Source organism: Trichechus manatus, unplaced genomic scaffold (assembly GCF_000243295.1).
Source record: "Trichechus manatus latirostris isolate Lorelei unplaced genomic scaffold, TriManLat1.0 scaffold00105, whole genome shotgun sequence".
NCBI classification, from domain to species: Eukaryota; Metazoa; Chordata; class Mammalia; order Sirenia; family Trichechidae; genus Trichechus; species Trichechus manatus.
This window is the reverse complement of record NW_004444041.1, coordinates 7204562-7217466: the sequence shown is the minus strand read 5'-3', so window position 1 is coordinate 7217466 and position 12905 is coordinate 7204562. Positions and strand designations below refer to the sequence as shown.

At 38.6% G+C, this 12905-nt stretch overlaps 1 protein-coding gene across 3 annotated transcripts in view; it reads left to right on the top strand.

Annotated features, from left to right (window-relative positions):
• The window catches only part of SEPTIN11 (septin 11), a 112664-nt gene extending 106815 nt beyond the window's left edge, over positions 1-5849 (top strand). For 2 of the 3 annotated variants that reach the window (XM_023737622.1, XM_023737623.1), the window contains one exon: positions 150-5849. In XM_023737622.1, the coding sequence (XP_023593390.1) occupies positions 150-165 (16 nt within the window). In that variant the 3' untranslated portion in view covers positions 166-5849. The remainder of the gene's footprint in view (positions 1-149) is intronic. The other variant, XM_004383122.1, reaches the window with a different exon arrangement.
• The last annotated feature ends 7056 nt before the right edge of the window (positions 5850-12905 follow it).

Sequence of the window (12905 nt, the reverse complement as noted above, 5' to 3'; positions counted from 1 at the left end):
CTCAAAATTGTTACAGTTTTAATTTCTGTCAATTCCATAATCATTGCATGAGCATTCACCATCACCGGATGCCGGTGCTGGCGCTCCTAATTTTCCTTTCTTTTTATTTATTATTGTTTCTAACTTTTGTTTTGTTTTTTAACTTGCAGTGCAAGCTTCACATAAAGCCTGGCAAGCCAAGGATGTTCCCGCATTCACCTGCTTTTGCAGTAATATTGTGTCTCTGCCATCTGTGTCCTTTTATTTTACTATATATATTATTATTATTATTATTATTATTTTTTTTTTTTACTCTTCCCCAAATGCCAATAGCAATTAACTCATTGTGCTAAATGTTGTTGGGTGACGGAAAATGGTAGCACGAGGGAGTGACAGCAAAGGCTGTGTGCAGCTGGACTTTGTTTCTGGAAAGTAAATGATTTGCCTTTTTATGCTTGTTCAGAATGGCAGCAGTAAGCATGCCTGTCACTTGTATGTTGCTTTGGACTGAGGAAGGGAGGGTAAGATGCTACATGTACGTCTGACATGAAAACTCGCCACTTCAGCAGCTGAACTAAAAACCTCACTAGCCACAACTTGCATTTTCGCGATCATTCATCTCCATGATTGCAAAAACCCTGAACTTACGCTGTCACTTCTCCACACCTGCCCCAAATCACGGTAGATTCGTATGTAGGCAGAACAGTGGGTAAGCATTCTGTGATGTTTACATTTTCATGAATTGTTTTCACTTTAATTGATAACATTATTTGACCTGGGCTTATAGGTCTGTTCAGACTGACCATCTTCTCTTATGGTTTTAACTTTGGCTGAACCCCTATCTCAAATTCTTGCCAAGCTGGAGACGACTGTCCTAAAAAAATTATGATCATGCTCACTTTAACTAGTGCAGCCTTGATCCTTTCACAGAGATCTCGTACAACATTGCTTAGTACAAGAACTTCCTATTAAGGATAATGGGTTTTCCACAACCTACTTACTACTTAAGACAAGAAATCTTTCATCAACATACCTGAATTTGCTCTCAGTGGGTTGAGGGGAGAGGACCCTTGTGACTGATTTCAAGATATCAGCACAGCTTCTAATAAAATTTCCCCTAAGCACAAGGAAAAAAATTTCCAGAAATTCTTCACATGGGAAATTCAAGCACACCTTTGAGAGGACTTTGTCATTGAAGGTAAAATGGGAAAAACACAGGACAAACCCATGAGCCAAAGTAGAAATTCAGCTTCACGTCCAGCTGCCTTGCTTAGTCCCCTTTCAATATTTGGCAGTAAAGGGAAGAAGAAATAGAACAGCTAAGTTTTTCAAACCCAGTTGTCCTGAGGGAATTTTCTTCACCTTTCCCTTCACCACAGCTAGTCCCACCTGTTCTTTGTGTCCAAGGCCAATTGAGATGAAGCATCAGAGCCTCATCAACGAGGATTAGGGCTGACCCATACACCATGATGTATACTACACACCTGATTTGTAGGGAAAAGGGTGTATTTCTTTAATCCCTTTTCTGTACCATTCCTTTCTGATGCTTGTCCTTTCATCTTCTTGATTTTCTTTCTCTGCTAACAAGATCCTCCTAGCTTTCCCTCTAACTCTGCCATCTCCTGTTTCTTGAAAGGATAACATTTCTTCTGAGCCTGATAATTCACCTCTGCATTTTTCTTCTGGCCTTCACTAGTCAAACATCAAATAAATAAGAGAATTCACCTGTTCCCCCACCTCCTCCACCCACCATGCTCGCACTTTTTTTTTTTAAATGAATAAGTTTCTAGTGAATTCCAACTAATTTTTTTTCTTTTTTTAATTTCTCTTCGTCCTCAACCATACCGTTATAAATGGATTTAGGCTTAATAAGGCAAAGTAAGGAAATCATTTTCATTGAAGCCTAAACTAAACTGGAATAGAAGCTGCAAACCAGAAGCAGCAGCAGTAGTGGTATAAAGACAGATTTTGGGAGCTGCTGGGCCAAGTTTACTTTTTTGTTTGTTTTATGATTCTAGTCTGAAGCTGGCTATGGAGTGGCCAAATATTAGATGGCATGCTGATTCTAACCATGGGCTGAGTTTGCTCATATGCTGTGCACCAGGCAAAAGCTTGAATACTTGTGTTGTATGCTTGTTCCAGCCACTGCTTGTGTGAGCATTTTTGTGCCTTGCAACAGTAAATAACACTTAAATTCTGTTTGTTGCATCACTAAAGCCTTTTTAAAATGAGCCTAGTAGTGAAAGGCATCCAGCTGACTTTTTGATTCCAGGATTATTGATTGATTGGATTGGGGTTTGGTTTTTTTTTTTGCATTAAATTTTTATGACAGAATAAATCATATGGAGAGTCAGGGAATAAAAAGCCAAAAGAAAGATGTAGAAGCTTTTTCTTTTTTTAATGTATTGCTTCTAAACTTTTTTCTACTACTCCTCCCCAGTCCTATTTAGTTTGTTATTGCTGCTCTTTTTCTTTCTGTATCTATGCCTTTTTTCACAGTAGTCCTTGGCTCTGCACGGAATAAATGATACCCTCAAATCTAATTGGATGTGCTTTCGCCTCTGCATGTAAGTACGGTAGTAAGAAACCTTTGAGATCTTTCTGACTTTAAAAATTAGAACAACCATGGGATGGATGGATTTTTTATTTTTTCTTTTGCAGGGTTTTAGGGAGGCAATGGTTTGGGCAGCCTTTGTTTTAAAAAAACAAAACTAAACTAAATATATTTAAAATGGCCACATTTATATCATTTTCACAAGAACCACATAAATTCATCTTTCCCTTGATATCAGTGTGGGAGTTAGAAATTACTAATGCCAGTATCATGGATATCATTGGACCTTACAGAGGGTCAACCTTGGTAATGTCCATGGTTTTGACAATGTAAATAAAGCTAGAATGAGAAACTACTATTTACCACTGGAGAAAATCAAGAGGAAAATTTTTTTTTTATGCAAGGCTGCTATTTGGACTGTTTAATTTTTTGGTGATCTTAATGATCTCTTCCTTGTGCTAACTGCTGACAGTGGTCACCTCTTTTTTTTTTTTGCCAGACAGCTCTAGCTGGCCTCTTCCCCTACCTTTTCTTCAACCATACTGACCATCTTTTTGCTTCTTCTGGACTTTAGTCTAGCTACCCATGACAGTTGTATGCACTGTAAGGTGTGATGGAAAAGCATTTATGAGAATTTACTGGCAGTTCAGAGAGTAGGTTTTCCCAGCCCAGGATCTTTATTAGTTGGCCAGGGTTTGGTCCAGAAAGGGCATCATAACCGGGGGAATCATCTACTGTAACACTGGGCACAGGTTACTTATTGTTTTCCTTCTCTGCTTTGTAACCTCACCAGCAATAACACTTATTCTCCGTATCTTGTGCACCTCATACAAGTAAAGTTGGTTTCCTCACTTTCTTGCCATATCTGTAAGTGTTCCAAATACAACTGTTGAATCAGGTTTTTCAGCTGTTACCAAGTCACATCATACTGTCTCTGTGTGGTCCAACCAAAACTGTCCGTTTAGATCCCTTTGCTTTGCCATTTGCAAGTGTCTGAAATCATCAAGTCTCAGCTTCCAAAAGTGCTGGTTCCATTGACTGGACACATACGTGATGCCTCTTTAGTGGAAATTATGACCTACAGAGTCTAGATTGTATGTAGGTATGAAGGGAATTTTGAAAATAAGTTGAACGTTAAGCTGTGAACAGCATTAGAACTTTGTCCATTTCTTAACTTTAAAATATGCTGATATGCCTTAAACTGTAGTTGTAGATCATTGTCATTTTGTTGTTTGGAAATAACCAATGTGTTTTCTAAAACTGTTGTGTAATCTACTTTCAGTGTTAATGCAGAATTGTTATGTATGTAAGCTGCATGTTAGGCGCTTGTCTTTTTTTAAAAAACTAAAATAATTGTATCGATGTGAAGCATATCATTTTTTTCAAGTATGAAAGTAATCACTTAGCAAACAAGTTCGGTAATTTGGTGTCTGTTAAGATAGGAGAGTGATGGACAGGTAATCTATGCATATATCAATAGTGCCAAGACATAAAGTGGGGGAAAATATATTTTTACCCAAACATTGTTTTGTGTGCCCTTTTGTGAGTTCTTTTTAGTCGTTGCTTGATATGCATATGTATACATGCTCGTTACATTGGATAAGAGAAACAGGGATGAAAGAGTCTCATGCTTGCCTGTCTCATCTGGAGGACTTCTAACCCTACCATCTAGGCAGCACCAAATTCTCCAAAATATTTGCTATTATGGTGTTCTGTGCTTTACATATCATTTCTGCTACCCTTTCTCCCCTATTCCCATCCCCTTCTGCCCCTCTAATTAGCATCCCCTGGTGCCCCACTGCCCTGGCTCAGCTGAAGCATCCTCCTCTTCCCTGGCCTCTGGGGCTAACGCAGCTGCTGCTCACCCTCCAGCCCTGCTCGGTGAAGTCACCCCTGTAACTGACATGCTGCTGTTCTGTCACAGCTTACTGTAGAGGAGCTCCTTCTTTTTTTTTTTAAGGCTTCAAGAATCAAATTTGAATCTGAACCTTTCTTTTTTCTCTTCTGTAGCTTCTTCTTTATGTAACCGTCCTGTTGACAAGCCCTACTCTCTCCTAATGGACATAAAGCATTAGAAGAGCAGGAGCTGTCTGTTGACACGTGTTGGGGAAGAGTTACCTCATTTCCACCATCGCCTCCTATTCTTTTAAAGTCTGGGTCAAATATTGCACTGCTGTTTGTATTTGTCGATGTCTGTTTACAAACCACTGCCCACAGTGGATACTGAAGTGACTTATCACTACCAAAAATAGTAATATTTAATAACATTAATTAAAAGGAAAAAGGAAATTGAGTGAAGCAAAGAACTTGGGCCAAGACCCAAGGTAGGCCATGTGCTGAGATCTGTTGATAAGCTGCTGATCCAGGAACTCATGGACCGAAGACAGCATGCACCCTAACATGAGGTGGCCACCCCTTCCAGGGCCTATAAACTTGATCTAATGCTAACTCCAGACCTCTCTGCCCATGAGCAACTTTCTGAACAGCCTGATCAGGATCCTCAACCATCAGGTCATAAGATCTGGGCAACATTTTCCTTTTGTTAGTTTTTGGGGTGGTTTTGTTTTTGTTTTAAAACATTTGATATTGCATGAACAGAGATGACTACAATTTTTTTTTTATTTGGAGTGTTCTATTGATACAATGTTTTTATTTTTCAGCTGACCATCTGCCTCTTGAGAGAGAGAGAAGTGGGCATCCTTCCTTTAAATTCAGGAACCATTGTTGTTTTATTTGACTCTTTTTCTGTTACCTGCATCCTTATATATGTTGTTTTGGGTTTGGGATTCTGTTTTGGAAAAAAAAAAATTCCAGTTAGACAGTTCTGTTTTATGTATTGGTTATTCAAACTTAGTTTTGGTGTTACAATTCTGCCAGTTTTAAACTCATTTCAGGGGGATATTTACATGAACACTAAGTGACGAACTTCTGTTTAAGATGCTCTCCTCATCTCAGATACAAAAAATCCCTTTGTTGTCACTAGGGTTTTCACCTACAAGTCTGAATCTTGTTTAAACTGTGCCAGTTTTGGGAGATGAATTTTTTTTTTTTTTGCCTCTGGGGCTCAATTTATATTTAAAGATACCTTAAAATAACTTTCTGGCCCATGCCCTGCCTGTGTATTCATTGTGAAGCTCTTCTTTAGATTGTGTCATTTTTCACCCAGGACCTATGTGTCCTGGACCATAGGAAATGAACCCTGAACAAGTATATATTCTCTCTGAGACAACAGGATTATTGATTGTTTCTGACCGACACTGTCTTCTCAGAGTTAGCCAGGCTGCTTCTTCAAGATTTCTGGAAGAAAAAAAAAAACTCTGCTAGAAATCAAAGTATATGATGGACCACTTAAAATACACACACATAACACACCCATATGCTTCTGCCAGTTGAGTGAGTCTGATTTCTAATGGACATCCATTTGCAATGGGTCAGATTTAGAGCTAGATTACTTTCTTAGCAGCTACCTTTTAGGGGCAGTTTTCACAGTCAAGGGCCAATTTTCAAATTCCTATTTTAGAGCATGCATGTGCATTTTAAGTTACCCTTTAATTTCATTACTTGTCTATAATCCTTGCTGGTTTCCATCTTCATTTTCCAGCTCTATAGTAGGTAGATCATGAAAAGGCTATTGGTGGCATGAGTTGCGTTTGGTCAAGATTCTTAGGAATGTTTCCCTGTATGTAAGTGGTAACATGCTTCCATTGGATCGTGAAATAATGAAGCAACACTCCCTGCCTCTTGAATCATTTGATTCCTGGAAAGAGGTTGGGCAGAGGAATTGGATGAGCATGCTGGCAAGAAGCTTTGTTTACTCAGAACCTAATATTAAATGTAAGTAAGGTCAGATTCATCTGAGCCATTAATTGATCAAAACATCAGGGCCAAGAGCCATCCCTTTCATACTACAGTGTAATCTGTAAGAATAGAAATTGGCTAGTGATGTAACCAGTGGGGCAGAGAGGATACCAACTCCTCAACTGAATCCAAAGGATGATGTGTATCAGCTGTGTAAGTTGAACATGTAGATCCTATTGCGAGTGAAACCACTGTAATCAATGACAATTGGCTTTATTAAACTCCTTTTCATATTTTAATATCAGCTTTAACTACCCTGTCATACATTTTAAAAACAAAAAATTCTACATCAAGTTGTAAAGATATTTTCTAAGCAGTATTTAAAAATCAAATTAGGCAATTTTATGTTTTTAAAGTAGAGAAATGTGTAATCTAGTTGCTACTACATTTGTTTTAAGTCACCAGGTTAGAGGAAGTTTAATAGTCATCTTGATGAGAAGGGGATGTGGACAGAAGGTATACTAAGCAGTCAGGACTGTTCTGTAACCTAGGGGAAGCTGGTCATGGACACCACTGGCCAAGTGCATTGCCATCTCTCCTAAGATAGATTACCATTGATTTGGCATTTTACCTCAGGTGATTCCTTTCTCAGTGTTGATAAAGCTGGTAGGTTTTCAAGTTCTGGCTGAGCAACTATCCCAGGGATAATTATCATCAATGATTAAAATTATTTGCTTATCCCATAGATTGTGGAAAAGAAAAGCAAGGAGAATTGAGCCATCTGAACAGATTCCATTGGTAACAGGTTTTTTTATTTTTCAGTCTTCTTTAAAAAAACAACACTTGATTTCAGTGCAGATTCAGACTTCTTGCTACAAGTGTAGTCTAGTTGGTCTGCTTGAGATTGGCACAGGACAATATAAAGGAGGGATGTGACCCGAATCAGTATGCACTGAAATGGAGCAGATGAAAACAGGTTGTCTTCCCAGTATATTTGACCAAACTGTTTTTGCCATCAAGTGTACCTGTCAAATGAAACTTCCTTCTCCCTTATCTTGAATGTATCGTTTCTGCCTATCATTGGCCCGGATTATGCGTAAGCAGTTCTTGGATATCTGAAAAAGTACATAATTTCACTATATTTAAATGATGTTTTACATAAAACCTTTTGCTTCACAGATGACTGTCTTTCTGGAGGCTGACAGTGATGGCAATGGGCTCATTTCCAGGCTCCTTGTGCTTGAATACTTAAGACCATAGTATATGGTCCTTGGGGTTGACAGTCTGGCTTTCAACTCAATTTCTAGCAAGCAAATGGCATACCCAGGGCTGGTGAGTGGATGGAAAATGTGGTAATTGTGAGTCTAGTATCCACTCACCTCCCTTTCCTACCTCCGGATTTCTGACTAGTAGCTGTATATAAATCTTTTGACTGTCAGTCTACTATGGAACCTTTCTTAAAGTTACAGCACTTAGATCAGGGGAGGCAGAAGCTATTTTAATGAGGTTAGTCTCTGTCCCACCAAAAGAACAAATTAAATTGGGGGGGGCATTCTACAAAGCTGGGCTTACCCAGGCATTCTGTACACATGCTTTTAGGACTCTGAAGAGCTGCAGTTCTAGCTCTTGCCCTTTATTCACATCCATCCGTTCACCTTCACCCCCTTCCCTGTCTCCTTGCAAGTACTTTCTGTATTCTGCACCAGGCCTTATATTAGGTGCGTGGGATGTAGCCTCGTACTATGAATCACGCTTGTCCCTCTGTATACCTCATGAGCACAGCAAATTTTTGGAGTAAGGGCAAAGGTAAGCCCTCTCTGTGCTAAATTGCCTGCTAAAGATGGATCATATTCTGAAAAGCAAAAGGGTCCCCTCCCCTCACCAGTTGCCTTTAAGCAATTGCCTGTCTAAAGTTACCCTTCCTTCTGGAGTGTCCTCCTGCCTAACAAAGCAAGCTGTTTCTCAGGAAAGAGAAACCAGTTCACTGGATCCAGGGTTATTCAAAATGCATTTCCACCTGCCACATTGTTGTTTAACAATCTGGCATTCATTCTACTATGAAGCTTATATTTAAGAGTCGAGAGAGAGAGGTTCCCCTCATTTCATCCTTAACTCTGAAGCTCCTGGGAACTAAACAGCTTGAGTTGTGAGCTTCTAAAATTTTATACCTGATTTAAGGTAAAGTGTAAGGAAAGATTCTTGTTACCTCTTATTACACTTTTACAAGTAATCAAGACATGGCTCAAAGGGGAATTATAGCTCTGTCCTACACATAGGTCTTATATATTACATCATAAAACCCATTAAATTGATAAATGTTGTAAGGGTAAGCTTTTGTTTTAATTTCTTTAACACGTGCTACTAAGTTTGTACTTCATCTTTTCTGCTGTAATGATTGGTCAAATCCAACTCAAACTGAAAGCAGGAAGGTTTTGGGTCTTTAGGCCCCTAGGTAGCTTTTCAGGACTGGTACAACTTACATAATATATAAAAATTTGGGTTTTTAATTTGTAAAACTGGTTTTTTGTGTTGAGACTTGAACAACTGTCCCTTGCCATGGCTGATTTTACTAAAGATCAGCCTCACATGCAGAGGCCTCCTTGTGCCTTAAGTGATACAAACTTTTAATTGTAAGTGATGTTGATTTTGGCTTAGCAGTAAGACATGAGTGTTCAATTGCTTATTACCATACAATAAGCCCAAAAACTCAGTTTCTCCCAGAATTAAAAAGCTTGCTTTATTTTTTTCCTAGAAGCACCATCTAGTGGCCAAAGCTCAAAGCATTATTTAGTATCTCCAGCATAGGAGACATCATCCAATTATCACAGTATAAAGGCTAATTTCAAGACTTTTTTGGAGGCTTTAAAGTAACATTTAGACAAAACCTCATGACAGTTTATAACAGGTATCAAGTAGGAAGAGTAAAAGCTTGAAATGAGAAGTTGAATTCTTAAAAATTCTTAGCTATGTAGCATTAGACAACTCTCTAACCTTCAATTTGCTAATGCAAACTTGGGGTGCTTATCTCCCAGGATGGTTGTGAGAACATTCGGCAGAGTATCTTTCCTTTTCCAGTTGAAGATATATGAACTACTTTAGGCTGAACATATACTCCCCCATCCTTAGCCCCTGCCCATGCCTGTTTTGGCTGACCATCAGTGGCTTAACCACATTTTGTCAAGGAAAGGGCCACTGTGCTGCTTTGGGCAGTAAGGCTAATGCACAACTTACCTTCTTAAGGAACTCCAGAATGAATGAATTAAAAAGCTTAAAAACCCAGGTATGTAAAGAACAGAGGACACATGGAAGTGGCTGGTTCTTCAATATAGGAGAAAAAGACACAGTACTTCTTGGGGGCAGACACCATTGTCTAATTCCCTTCAACAGTGGGAATGTAGGCTCAGTTTCTCAGCACCTTGGCTGAACGAAGAGCCACCCTCTATGTTCAAAGCCAGAGGCAGAGTCAGGAACATTTGACAAATCAGTTATATCTGACCTTTTCATTGGCATTTGTTAGTACTACCCCCCTTACAAACACACACACCCCATGTCTGTAGAGAAAAACATTTAGTTTTCCAAATAACCAACCTCATACCAAACTAGCAGAGAGGAAAAAAATGGGGGCCCCGGTGGCTCAGTGGTTAAGCGTTTGGCTGTTACCCAAAATGTTGGTAGTTCAAATCCACCAGCCACTCCTAGAAACCCTATGGGGCACTTCTACTCTGTCCTGTAGAGTCACTGTCAGACGCATTTTATTGGTCTACCTGATCTTCAAGGACTAGAACATGCTCTTTTTTCTGTTGAACAGAGGATTAGACAATAGATCATTTATACCTATCAAGTTTACTCCCTCACCTTTCCAGAAGCTTCATGGAATGGTAGCTTTTTTAACCACCAGGAGGCACCAGACAATTATGACCCATTAAGCCCAAGTTTCCAAATCTTGAAAGAACAGTTTGACGTGATGACAAGATTTAACAGAAGTAACTTGGGCTAAATGAGGACAGTTTCAAGATCTAATTTAACAGCAGGAACACTCTTAATGAAAAGTTCCACAATGTTCAAAGAATATTGTGCATTTTCTCTCTCCATTTAAGTCCAAGCCCCTTGGAACCAAAGTTCCCCCAAATAGTCCCACGGTAGGTTGTGAAGGTCTCTAGGACCTTCGCAGGATCCTGAAACAGTACTCAGGAAGGTCAGGTCCCCAAAATACTGTCATTTAATTGAACTATAGGTTAAATTAGCTTTTGAAGCATGAAAGCTGAGAACCCAACCATCCCACTAAATTTAGTTTCCCTTGAAAACAATATTCTATTCCAAACTGATTTACCATCAATTTTTGATAAGATTAGAAAACCTCGAGGTCATGCAATAAAAATCCTATTGTTCTCTTAACTTTTGTTCAATCTGTAGCTACTGGACTATGAAGGAAATATTCTGATCCTAGACTCAATTTTATTACTAGCTTTCTACATAACAAAATCCTACGTCCTCATCTGTTAAGGGGCGGAGGGAAGAATAAGTGTCATTTAATTTACAACACAGTTGTAAATTTCTTAGACCTCCCACAATTAAGAATTAGGAAACAGAATCATATGAAGATTATGAATAGGATTTTTTTTGTCTATCTTTTTTGCTGAGAATATACACAGCAAAACATACGCCAATTCAAGTTTCCACATGTACCATTTAGTGACACTGATGACATTCTTCAAGTTTAGCAACCATTCTCACCTTCCCTGAGTTCTTCCTCCTCCATTAAATTCACTGCCCTCTAAGATTCCTATCTATTGAGTTACTGTTGTCAATTTGATCACATATAAAGAGCACAATGCTCAAGAGATACTCTTCACTGGTTAAGCTAAACAATCGTTTGGTTTTAAGACTTCAGGGGATAATTTTTGGTTTAAGGTTTAAAGATTATCTCAGGGCAATAGTTTTGGGGGTTCATCCAGCCTCTATGGCTCCAGAAAGTCTGGAGTCCATGAAAATTTGATACTCTGTTCTGCATTTTCCTCCTTTTGATCGAGATTGTTCTGTAGAATCTTTGACCTAAATGTTCAGGAATGGTAACTGGACATCATCCAGTTCTGGTCTCATGGCAAAAGAGGGAGTTGTTCATGAAGGCAATTAGCCACACATTCCATATCCTCCCCCTATTCCTGACTCTTCTATGTTGCTCCAGGTGAATAGAAACCAACTCTTGTGCCTTGGATAGCTGTATGTATGCATATGTAAAATTTTGAAGCCAACCCCTTGCTATGTTCACACAAAAACAGTTCCTTCATTCTTTATTTTCCCTCCCACTCCCCTGTACTTACACGAGTAAATGCTTCTCCTTAAGATAGGACTGTGAGGCCATAAGGCAGCTAATCCTACTAGCAAAATTTCAAAGTCAGATGATGACCTGAGAATATGCTTGCTTTGCTAAATTTGAATAAAATTACCAGGCTAACAATGACCTTATCTAGATACGGGTCTGTGCCTGCCCTTACAAACAGTTCCATTAAGATGAGAATTTACTGTTTAGAAGGCCCACAGTCCACCACCAAGAAAATATCAAAAAGGAAAAATTCTTCCTTATGTCTAAAACCTATATATCCCTCAGTCATATTCAAATCCTCTTTTCTTCCTGTTTTACTTTCGATAAGCATATTCTTAGGATTTTTATAGTTTTCCTTCATTGAAATAGTGCCTAGCACAGTAGTTAAGACTGATAACCAAAATATCAGCAGTTCAAATCCACCAGGCGGTCCTTGGAAACCCTATGGAGCAGTTCTACTCTGTCCTATAGGGTCACTATGAGTTGGAATTGACTTGACGGCAACGGGTTTGGTTATTTGGTTTTTAAGCAGCGATCAAGATCCTGCACCTTTTCATAAGCAAAAAAAGTCAGATACAAACATTAAGGACAACTTTTTATTGCTACCAGAGGCTTTTATCATCAATCAGTACATGGCTGTGACTGTAATACCTTCTTCAGACTGCACAGAGAGCTCGGGATCCCAGAAGTCATTAAGAGAAATACAGGTACATTGAGGAGGCAGGGGGAATAACTTTTATCAAGAAAATACTAGTGACATAAAACTTGGGTACTGAATTCAGTTATTACATGTTACAGACTCAAATCACAGAACTGCCCCAACATCTAGACAGTCTTTCCTACCGATTATAAATGAGAGAAAATTCTGATCAGTTATAAAATCTAATTTTAGTTGTTTACATACATGTTTCTTTGGTGAGCATCTGGATATATTAACTTTATCACAAATTATTTTATACAAATGTCAAAAATGCTTTCAACAAATCCAAAAGTGTCCTAATTACATGCTACTTACAAGTTTCACTTTAAGATAAAAATAAAAGCAGTAATTTTGTTTCTAGACTCCAGAAGTTGAAATGCTACAAACACTATAAAAATCAACATGGTAATGTGAGTCTTTCTATTACCATCTCTGATTCATATGGGGCAATTCTGAAGTAACTTTTCAGACTAATTTGAATTTGAATTATGGATTAAACATGACAGACATTTGTTCACTAAACTGCTAAAAAAAAAAATAAGTTGGAGGGT